General features: G+C 43.6%; 1 protein-coding gene across 1 annotated transcript in view; it reads right to left on the bottom strand.

Annotated features, from left to right (window-relative positions):
* The window catches only part of lmbrd1 (LMBR1 domain containing 1), a 65,957-nt gene that overhangs the window by 36,135 nt on the left and 17,768 nt on the right, over nt 1-12,054 (bottom strand). The window contains exons 4-5 of the mRNA XM_080016087.1: nt 3,386-3,483; nt 1,876-1,943 (exon numbers count right to left, since the gene is read on the bottom strand). Of these exons, the coding sequence (XP_079872213.1) occupies nt 1,876-1,943; nt 3,386-3,483 (166 nt within the window). The remainder of the gene's footprint in view (nt 1-1,875; nt 1,944-3,385; nt 3,484-12,054) is intronic.

Here is a 12,054-nt window from a genome sequence, read left to right as displayed (position 1 = left end):
CACACCGCCCGGGCAACGAAGGAGTGGCTTCGTAAGAAGCATTTCAAGGTCCCGGAGTGGCCTAGCCAGTCTCCAGATCTCAACCCCATAGAAAATCTTTGGAGGGAGTTGAAAGTCCATGTTGCCCAGCGACAGCCCCAAAGCATCACTGCTCTAGAGGAGATCTGCATGGAGGAATGGGCCAAAATACCAGCAACAGTGTGTGAAAACCTTGTGAAGACTTACAGAAAACGTTTGACCTCTGTCATTGCAAGCAAAGGGTATATAACAAAGTATTGAGATGAACTTTTGTTATTGACCAAATACTTATTTTCCACCATAATTTGCAAACAAATTCTTAAAAAATCAGACAATGTGATTTTCTGTATTTCTTTTTCTCATTTTGTCTCTCATAGTTGAGGTGAACCTATGATGAAAATAACAGGCCTCTCTCATCTTTTAAAGTGGGAGAACTTGCGCAACTGGTGGCTGACTAAATACTTTTTTGCCCCACTATACGTTAATAGCTATCTAGATTTTTTATTTTTTTTATTTCAGACCAAAAAAAATGTGAAGCTTTGTTTATATCTTTTCCAAAATGCCCATTTGTGAAGATAACCCTAACCCTAACCCAAAGCTTCAAAAAATACAAACCTGTCTCTTCAGGTCACAAAACCTTTTAACGGATTTTTTTCTGGTAACAATACTGACAATTTTGGCTTTAAAACATTCATGCTGAACCTGAATAAATTAATCAACTTTGCATTCAACACTGGGCGTTTAATTACACAAACAAATTACCTTAGTGTTTAAAGCAATCCTCTGATTAATTTGACAGAAACCAAACCTTGGACCAGCTACAGAATCCCAGTGACACTTTGTCAAACTAAATGCTCCTTTAGGGCAGACACTTAAAGAGGCAGTTTAAGGTGTCGCAAACTAACAGGCAGCCAAAGCAGCGTATCTCCATAGGAGGGAGCAGTCAGTAAACTGTCTGAGCGTCTGCAGCTATCACAGAGGCGGTGTAGGAAGAAAGCCATTATGTCGTTTAAAACCAGGGAAGCGCGGCAACAATCCCCGCGAACAAAGCTGCGATGAATCCAGATCTTCACCTAAAACAGCAGCTAAATTGCCCTGGTCTACAAACACAAACCGACTTCCCAACTTTAAGATGTACATTTAAATACACACAGACACACAAGATGCCTCAAACTAGCACAGAGCATCATTTAACGGTTGAGAGACGACATTAAATTGCACAGCTTTACCTTCCATGTTCTTGCCAAAGCTGCAAATTTGTCCCATTATGTTTATGCTGCGCAGGTGCTGTTCACTACTGCGCAATGAACTAAAAGAGGAACGGGATGCTACGGCTCATCGAGCGGCAACGTGTTCAATAGAACACAAAGGGGTGCGGTAGCGAGAGCTACGGGAGCGGGTCGTCCAGTAATCAGAGGGTTTCTGGTTCGATCCCCCGTTCCTCCTGGCAGCGTGTCGAAGAGTCCTTGAGCAAGACACTGAACCCTGAAGTGCTATCGATGAGCTGGTGGCACCTTGCACGGTTGCAGCTGCTATCGTTGTTTGAATGTGTGTGAATGGGTGAATGTGAGGCATGTATTGTAAAGCGCTTCGAGTGGTCGCAAGACTGGAAAAGCTCTGTATAAGATGCAGTCCATTTACCATTTCTTTAATTCTACATTAGGGTGCTAGTGTCTCTGGCTGTCATGGCACAAAGCAGCTTCTTCAGAATGGGATGGATGCAGTCTGCTTCCTGTTATCCTCATGACTCCACATGGCAGGACAGACAAGCTGCTTTTCTCTCATTAACTCACATTACCATAAAGCCACATCTCTATCAAGCCATCAAATGTTCCATGTATCTCAGACTTAACTTACCCAATTAGAAGCAACACTGCGCAGACAACAACAAATCCAGCCGTGTACTTCAGAGCGTTTTTCACTTGCTGCAATAGAAGCAAATAGAACAGAACTGAAGTGAAACATTACACAGGAAGAGTGAAATGATTCACAGGGAGTGAAAGGAAGCAGCCAAGGACATTTGGAAAGTGAGAGCTGCAGTGCGTGAGAGTGAGAGTGCGTTTCCCTAAAGGTGCTTATATGCTAACATGCTAACATGTCCCTGTCTAGCTTTATGTTTCTGTTAAACACAGAGAAGAGCAGCATTGGAACTAATGATTAAAAAAGCCTACAGCGTAAACCAATGAATGAAAAACCTGAGCACATCATCAGTGCAGCGGGGCCAATCAATCAGATCTGAGGACCAAACCTCTAACAAACCTCATTTCATCTGGTTCAGCTACAACCGAATGGTTTTGAAATGGGCTTTTCAATGAACGCGCCATCCAGACTTCAGAGCCCGACTCTCAGACAGGCTTTTCAAACACATTTTACATAAAGTAGATTTCATTAAAGCAATGAATACTAGAAACAAAAGCTTTAATCATATTACATGCACCTTGACATACATGTACTGGTATCCCTGTTGACCACATTACATGGATGGAACCAAGGTTTCCCTCTCAGACAACTTAAAACATCTTCCATTCTCTTCAAAAGATACAGAGATTAATAGTGATATATATTACACTTAACCTGTAATGGCACATAATTATAAACACAAAAAACATCTTAAGTAAAGAAGAGAGCTTTACTCTTTCAAAGTTTAAGGCTTTGGATCTTGGACCTTCTTCTGGACATGAAGCATAAAACGTTGATAGGGTTGTGCTCTGGCTCGTTGTACTTGTTGTTGTACTACTTGTATCAGCTCGGTGTGGTTTGTTACTGGGGGGTGTAGAGGTGTCACAGCATTCCTAACCCTAATTCCCTGAGTTTGCCATCAATTTTAGTGATCAATTTCCATGATTTTCCACGAATTCCACGACCCTGGTGTGAACCTCGGTCCTCATCTGTAGATACTCTGTAGTCCTGCTGGACTTCACTACTCTCTGATTAAGTCTGAACTTTTTTTTTTTTTACTTTTATTACCATGTCTTACTATGTCTATGAGACTTTAAGACAGATGAAAAAAGTGAACTGTAGACTTGTGATTTATTTCAAGTGATCAGCAACACATTTTGACTACATCTTCCAGAGAGTTGGTTCTGACATCCAACAACCTAAATTCAGGCATTTGGCCAATATCAGCTGTGCCTATGGTTGGTTATTTTCTATTTAACGGAGACGATGTATAACATGACTGTTTGTACCCTATGCCTCTGTGGTTTGCATGATTATTCATCTCAACGCAGAGTGAAAAACAAGTGGGAATCACGTGCCGTCCCTCCAGGATGTTTCCTCGTGCATATATTTAGTATTCGGAGCGAGCTCAGCGTTGGTGTAATGAGGGTTTAACTCTGAGACAGAACAGAATGTGCCGCATTCTCACCGAGCATTTGTTGCCGTTGTCGTCATCCTTCTCTTCGTAGTAGAAATACACAAAGGGGATCCAGAGGAAGACGCAGAAGAGAATGATGGAAAACAGAGCTGTTTGGAGATAAAAACAGAAGGTTTGGATTAGGTCTTATTTCCTGCTAGATACCACCAATGTGAACAATCAATGATTTAAACTCCGTCAATTCAAAAGGAAAAAGCTGAATAGTTTCCTGCCTAACCTGCTGCTCATGGATTCAAAGTGGATTAAAAGTCAAGATTCACAAGGAAACGAGCCTCAGAGAGAACATATTTTGCAGTTGTAGAACAATACTCAATTCTCATGTAGTTCCTTGCAATCAAAAGTTCTATGTGTGAAATTCTAACGGGAGATGCACCTGCATAATATCCAGGGCAGAAAAGTGTATTGTCATTAAAAAGCAGCATAGTTCATATTCAAGCTACAGGGTCAATGGCTCTAAATGTAACAGGCTTATATTATATTATTCTATTATTATATAAATTGCATGCAGTTCTGCACTTGACTTGGATTGTAAGCTGAGTGACACTCACAAAAAGCTGCCAAATGACATAAAGCACTTTTAGTAATTTTCATTGCAGGTCAATAAAGCTCACAGTGTACATTACAATCAATTCTAAATTTGGGTTGATACAATTCAATACAATTCCTTAAATTAAACATCAGATCCCCAGCAGTGTGTAAAACTCCAGGATAAGCGAAGAGCAGAAGTTATGAGATAAAAACCACCTCAGAGCGTCCTGGTCCCAGGAGATGGAGGATGGAGCAGATGCTCTCATCTCCATCCAGACTCCAAAGTGCACGTTTTACCGGCTGCTCATTGTTTTTTTAAAGGCTTGGAGGACAGCACTCACTTTGTCCAGGGTTCACTGATTCAGAAGCGTTTCCTCTCAGGGGCTTGGACACATATCCACCCCAGCTCCCCAAACCAGACACAAGAGTGGAGGAATGAGAGGGAAACTCCGAATGAGGAGAGCATAGTCAATATTTTAGTAAGTAGTAATGTATATTACTTTCAAATTAAGCAGGTTTCTGGATTTTAAATTCACAAATTCAAGCCATTTTGCCGATGAAAATATTCCCTAAATCCGCTCGGCCACAACGTCGAGCACCGACTATGGAAACATCACGCAGGTAGAAATGGACAAATGGGTACAAATGTCCTGGACTCCGACGTCCCTAAAAAGGGCAGTTCAACCTGCCTCACCTCGAATAGAGTGGGCACGAAGAGTGGTCCAGGTAGCCCGACCCGCCGACAGTGAAGGACACAGACAGTGAAGCCATTCTTCCCGGACCCTCTTCCCGGACCACACCAGGTTAGGTCGCAGTCAAGGATGGCGAAGTAGTCTAAGGCGCTGCTTTAAGGTCGCAGTCTCCCCTCGAGGCATGGGTTCAAATCCCACTTCTGACAAATTATTGCTGCCACCCAGCAAGAAGGTCTGGCCCCAAATCAGGGGTTCAAAGTGCTTCAGGACCAGTAAGAGTCTCCAGGTCCAGAAGCTTAATGAGGCATGTGGGTACAGTACCGCGCACACCGCTCACCGCGGGAGGTCCTACCCCATCCTGTCAGGGAGACAGGTTTGTTTGGACAGTCAGGCCCCATCTGCACGGTGTCCAGCTCCAGTGCCAGATAGGTCACCTGCTGGCTGGGTATGGGAGTGCTTTTCTCCCAATTTAGAAGAAGAAGAAGAATCTTTATTCGTCACACGGCACACACACCACAACACAACACATGAATTGATGCAGTGACGGTGACCAACACACACACACGATTCAAATGGTGGCCTGTGAAATTAGTTGATGGGATGGTAGCTCAGGAGGTAGAGCTGGTGGTCTAGTGATCTAAAGGTTGCTGGTTCGATCCCAGGCTCCTCCTGCTACCATGCTGTAGTGTCCTTGAGCAAGACACTTAACCCCTAATTGCTCCTGATGGCTGCGTCCGTCGGTGTTTGAACAATTGTAAGTCGCTTTGGATAAAAGCGTCTGCTAAATGACTAAATGTAATGTAATGTAGTTCTCTGCATTTGACCCATCCTGGCTTGTCCTTCCACCGGGGGGCAGCCAGGAGCAGTGGGCAGCAGGGACCGCTAGCTCCATGGAGGGAGCTAGTTCTGGAGGTCATTGCGATATGTCAAAATTCTGACACCTTGATGACGCAGCGGTAACAGCGCCATCCCAACGCAACAGGAAAATTCCAGTTGGGGGGGCAGTGGCTCAAGAGGTAGAGCGGGTCGTCTAGTAAGCAGAAGGTTGCTGGTTTGATCACCGGCTCCTCCTGGTAGCGTGTCCTTGAGCAAGATACTTAACTGCACCCCGGGCGCCTCTATATGGCAGCCCACTGCTCCTAGATACATCAGATACTAGGATGGGTAAATGCAGAGAAATTGCTAATTTCCTCGTTGTGGGACTGATAAGGGTTTATAAATAAAATAAAAACACGCGTGGAGTGAGTTTGTAGGAGAACAGTACTCTGGTGTATTCGTAGGCTACCCACTGAAAGGCAAAAGGGAGGAACCTCGGGACGTGGAAGTAGGCGTCCTTCAGGTCAATTTGCACAGCATTCACCCTCTTGGACCGCCCGCAGCAGCACCTTCATGTGAAATGGGGGAGTCGTTCAGTGTGCATAGATCCAGGATCGGATGCACACCTCCCATACGCCTCGGAACCGGGAAGTAGTTTGAGTAAAACCGTCTGTTACGAAGTTCCGTGGGCACCAACTCTCCCTTGCTGAGGAGAACTGCTATTTCTGCATTCAGAGCTGCAGCCTTCTCCGGGGACATCACCACCGGCCACCCCACGCCCTGGAAGTGTGGTGGGGTAACACCCCTTGGATTTCCTGTCCATCCAGTGGGACAACACGCAGACGCCAACTGGCATGGCGCTCGCACAGGGGACAAGCGGCCAACAGGGGGGTGTTCACTAAACACTCCTCCAGGTCCTTCACAGCCCACACCGCCAGGGGTCTGGGGCCACCCGCTCACTTGTACGCTCCGGGCAGACCGGGACAGCCAGAGAACAAAGCCAGTCTCTGGAAAACCACCGACAGCACCACGACACGGCGCTCATATCACAAGGGGATGGTAGCTCAGGAGGTAGAGCTGGTCATCTAGTAATCTAAAGGTTGCTGGTTCGATCCCAGGCTTTTCTTGCTAGCATGCTGTAGTGTCCTTGAGCAAGACACTTAACCCCTAATTGTTCCTGATGGCTGCGTCCGTCGGTGTTTGAATAATTGTAAGTCGCTTTGGATAAAAGCGTCTGCTAAATGTAATGTAATGCGGCCTGTGCCTGGAAGAGTTGGAGAACGGTGCTATGCTGCTCCATCCTGATTGGCTGAAGTGAGTGGATGAATACATTTCAGTACTTCTGCATACGCGGTCGGAAAAGCAATAGCAGCATAGCCCATAAGGGGCGGAGCCTCCTGAACTCAACCCTCAGCAGCTTTACTGTACATGGAAGTACAATGGGTCGATCCAACCATTTCTCAAACTAGCATCATTACACCTGCTTTAAAATACTCCACTTAGTCAATGTACTAAATGTAGGTTGTATTTTGGACTCTTGCTGGAATCCTGTTTGCCGATTTGTTCCTTCCTGTTCCTGGTGAACTGTAATGACATGTTTTAAAATGGTGGTAAAAATAAATTAATGGCAGACAAAATACCAATTAAAAATATAATTTTTGGTTGCCATTTCATATTAATGTGGTTTTGTGCCTTTAACAGGGAGGTAACAAACCCCTTTCCATACTTCATACTACTTTAAAACTGTTCTTTAAACATAAGGTACAGCAATTGAAGTCAGCAGTACAATAGCAATTACAACACTGTGTACGTTTACTACCAGACATGTGATCAAGTCCCTCTTATCCAAGTCACAAGCAAGTCCCAAGTCATTTGTCCTTGGGCAAGTCAAGTCACTTTTTCCCCAACGATACTTCACTCTTACAGTAAAATACCTGCAGTATCCGCTCTTTATACAGGTATTAGTACCTGTCTAATAATGATGTTACTGACCAATCTAACCTGTTCAAAGAGTATCACAATAAATCGAATATGTATAATAATTGTTGATATTCAGTGAATAAAAGCTTAAAAAGTTATTTATTTCTTAATTTCTTCCAAATCAAAAAAATAAAGTTTGTTTGACTACTGTGCAAATTTTTAGTTATCTTTAATTCAAACTTTTTATGGAGAATTGTTTTACGAATGTCTCTAATGGGGTGGCACCGGGTGGTACCATTGTCCACCATTGTCCAGCATATGTAATATAATACTTAAACTGAAAACATCAAGTGAACACAAACAAGCCATTCAGTCATCATGTCTGAAGTCAAGTCACAAGTCCTTAACTTTCAATTCCAAGTCCAGTCTCAAGTCATTTATTTTCTGTCAAGTTGTAAGTCACAAAACAGTGACTGCAGTAGACTTGAGTCCAAGTCACGATGACTCCAGTCCACATCTCTGTTTACTACTTCATTGACACAAAATGACAACTTTTTTAGGCACTTGATCTTGGTACTACCTATTTTAACAGTGCAGTTAGACTCTCAACTGCACGACTATTTACTTTTTAATCAGAGCTATTTGTCACAAACATATCTGTTCTGGCTCATTGTATCATTGTCACATTTAAGAATGTCTTGGTGCCATTTCCTGTTTGAATGGCCTTTCTCTGCATCATTAACACTAATACATCACTGTCTTTGGTTAAGAGTGTTTACTGAATTTCTACAGGGACAATGGGAGTTGTAATGTATGAGAATTTACCCACAATCCGGTGGGGATTTCTTCTACCTCCTGCACAGTTTGTGGGTTCCTGTAATTAGCTTGTTATCAATTAAAAACTAATATTGTGTGTGCTGAAATGAGTGGTCTTTCTGATCATGACTTACTGGAACATTATGAAAGAAGAAAATGTTTGGAAATGCCGGCTGAAGCAATGTCAGTCTGTCAGTTATTCTACAGTATCTGCTGGATAGAGCTTTGGTTTGGGGGTTTTAATTGACCTTGATGAGAACTGGACCAGAACTGCTTGATAAAGCAGTAGCAAAGGGTGCGACCTACAGAGTCCTGTTGGTCACAGCCCGATTCCATTTTACCGCGTCACAATAAACCGCTGGGTCTGGGAGGAATCACTTAATAGGGAATTCTATGGGGGTTTGTAGTTCAAAGCCTGACCCTCCTACTATCAGGTCGAGCCCATCTTGTTGCCTTGTGCAAAATGAGGTAAAGATCAATACCAGAACAATGTACGAGAGGAAACCTGTAGCTCTAAAACTAATGTTGTGCCATAAAAACAACAACCCAGTGAATCACTCCATCCAGGACTGGGAGCAGGACTGGCTTGTTTGGCTGTTTCATTTAGAGAGCGACTGAAGCATTAGTAATTCATGGTGCGTTGGAGGCAAAAACACACAAATAGAGAGATGCTATTTCAAGTTGGGGCTTTTATTTCTGCAGAAAACGACTGTCAGTAAAGACAACCCACAACCCCCGAAATAACTCACAAAAAGCATGTTGCGGATAAGCTTGTGAGAAGGTCCTCTAGGTGCTTATATGACTCATCAGTACCAGTAATATTGTGAAGCAGTGGAAACAAGATGGTTCAACCTCAGCACACCAGATCATTTCTCCAACATGAACGAAAGCATCAACATTAAGCAGTAATCACACACTGCTTTCAGTGGAGTATTACTTCCATCTTGGAGGTGGTTTGTTAATATCACACACATGCTAAATTGTGGAAACACAGGGGGCATGGGAAGGCGTTATTGCAGCAGGAATAATTGAAGAGCCAGATAGACACAGGGGGGAGAAATGGTCTCCATAAGTCCACAATTGATCCTCTGAGTTCATGGCCTCCTGTGTCTTTGTAGGAGTGAGCGCAACACGGAGGCATCGTTAAACAGACTCATCCACAAATACTGGAGACAAATGAACATCATCGCTCAGACTTAGCTTTTTGCCAGCTGTGACTGTGACAGCACATTAGTTTCAATAAATAAAGTCTCATTGCCCCAATAAGGTGTCCATTTACACTCATTTGTAGCCAGAGAAAGTGAGTTTGGAACCAAGAAGATGAAAATGGAAGTCAGGCACAGTGAGAAAGGAATAAGTTTGTGATTAAAACCATCCGCTGATATTAATCATAACACCATGAATAGTAACATAGTGGGGAACGGGCCATCCGCATCGCTGTGTCTCATCCATTACCGTCTAAAAAGGATCTTCTACTCAGAACAACGCCTGGCCATTCTGCACATTTATCCATCAGACAGAGAGGAGAGGAGTAAATTATTTAATACCATACCTCAACCCTCCACAGAGCAGCATGTTCTTTTATATCCAGACTATTCCACTTTGCTCAAGGAGCTTTTTGCTGGGGGGGGAGTAGATGTAAGCAAATGCGGAAGCATGCAGAGATGATCCTACTGTCCGACTTAAAAAAACATGCATATAGCCCCCTCGTCCAATATTTAACAGCAGCAGCGAGGCCTCTCCGTGGCCTCACACCAGAAGCGACACGCAGCGACAGAGCGGCCAGAAGTCATTCATCTCCAACAGGAGGTGGCTACGAAGAGCCGAGGAGAGCAACGCCGTCTGAGACTTAGCGATGGCAGAAAGATGAGCAGAGTTAAACTTTATGCTACTTAGCTGTGACGCGGGGCAGCGATAATGCCCTGGTCCGCTGGTCTGTCCACCAATCAACCCTGAACAAAGCCCTGACTTTGGTTACTACTTACGTTCCCAAAATGGAGGAAAAGCTCCTTGTTGTCCGGGTTCCCCGTGCTTTATGATGATAACGCTATTCATTTATAGAGACTTGGAAGAAGATTTGGGAGGTAATTGGGATCCCTGCTGAGTTTTATTACATGATCCACTGAAGTAAAAACATGGAAGTCCAAGTTAGGTCTCTGTTGAAGTTAGGTGCTGGTGCAGACATATTCAAGAATGACCACGTCCTTTTGAGAATCTGACAGGTATAAAAATCATTTAGACGACTATATGTGCATTTACACACTCACATACATCCACAAAGAGACAAAAGGCTGTGATTTTTTGTGATTGTATCTTTTTTCCATCATTAGTTGAAGACTGCTTGAGAAAATGGAAAAATCTTAGGGACAGAGAAGGGAGAGAAAGAAAAAGAAAGAGAGGAGCAGGAATGGTGCAGGGGCAGCAGGACGGCACCTGATTTGTGGGGTAATGTTGCATATATTTATATATCAAATGTTATGTTATATTAATATTTATAAACAAATGTAAAAAGAACTAATTTAAAAATAAATATATAAACAACATCTAAATGATAGAATTCAGCTCTGTGCACATTAATCTGTTCATACGCTGCTATGGCAACTACTCGATGGGTTGAACAGGAACAGCTTCTGGTGTGAGCCTGCAGCGACAGCTCTTTGGCGACCGAGCGTGCGGGAGCTACGAAATCCCTTCTGGTGTGAGCGTACGGTAATGGGGGACTCACAAGGGCAGCACCAGGACTGTGAGCCTTGCAGACACATGAAATGTACTACAGAGTTGGTGTAAATTAAATGCCAGGGGAGGTTTCCCAAGGAGCCGCTGCCTCTGACAAAGGACTTAAAGAACAATAAAAAGACCAGCGGCGCTGCAGACATTACAAGCTTGCACTCATTTTGCAAACATCATGGGAGGCCACACATTGTGGGGGCCCTTCCTTCCGTCAGCCCTGCTCCAGCCTCCTCTGCCTCTTTCACAATTCACCCTTCACCTGCTGCCAGATTTAAGGAGACAAAGCAAAGCTCTCTTGTCGACGATAGAAAGTGTATGGAGGATGTTTCTACGTTCCAGCGTTAAATCAGTCTGAGTGCATAATTCATCCATCGTTTGAGGTAAAACACTGCAGCACTGTGAACTGATCACAATCTGCTGCAAATAGAGCTCCCTCTGTTGTAATGTGCACGTTCTGGCCTCAAGTCCTGTATGGAACTGCTCTAATCCCTGCACAGCATTAAAATTGTCCAGAGTAGGAAATAGTGTGCGAAGGGAATACAACATGTGATGCAGGCTGCAGGAATCCCAAACTCTACAGTAATGGATCAGCTGTGATGAGCAATTATCTAAACGAGAAAGAGATTGTATGACCAGCCCATGACTACTAAATGGGGAAACATATTTAAATGAAGTGAAATTTCTTTAAAATGTATTTTGATATATAGTCTTGCAGTATAATATAATATAGTCAAACATTTTAACTTGAAATATTAAAATTAGGGATGCAGCCATTTGGCCACTGAAAATATTTGGCCCCAAATAATGGCAACAGCATAATCATTACTCATTCGAATGAATTATTTTGAATGGATAAGTGGCACTGTTTTGGTTGCTGTCTTACACAGATTTTGGATGACTAGCTTGGACAGGAAGCCCTGTGTTGCAGAATGGAACTATTTCCCCACAACGAGCAGTGGTCCTCAACCAGTGGCTCCTGATCCAAAACTAGGTCAAGGGTCCACTTTGAGAGGCCCGCGGGCGTCAAACCGGTCATTGAGCGGTTTACCTGGAACGCATTCTCTGCCTTTTTAGGGTTTTCATCTGACAGTTGAGAAGCTCTAAGCAAACAGTAGTGGATGTATACTTGGTTTAGGTGGAAACGTGGAGTCCTGATGG

Source organism: Zeus faber (assembly GCF_960531495.2).
Source record: "Zeus faber genome assembly, chromosome: 16".
NCBI classification, from domain to species: Eukaryota; Metazoa; Chordata; class Actinopteri; order Zeiformes; family Zeidae; genus Zeus; species Zeus faber.
Note: the sequence above shows the minus strand (reverse complement) of the source record. Positions and strands in the feature narration are given on the sequence as shown.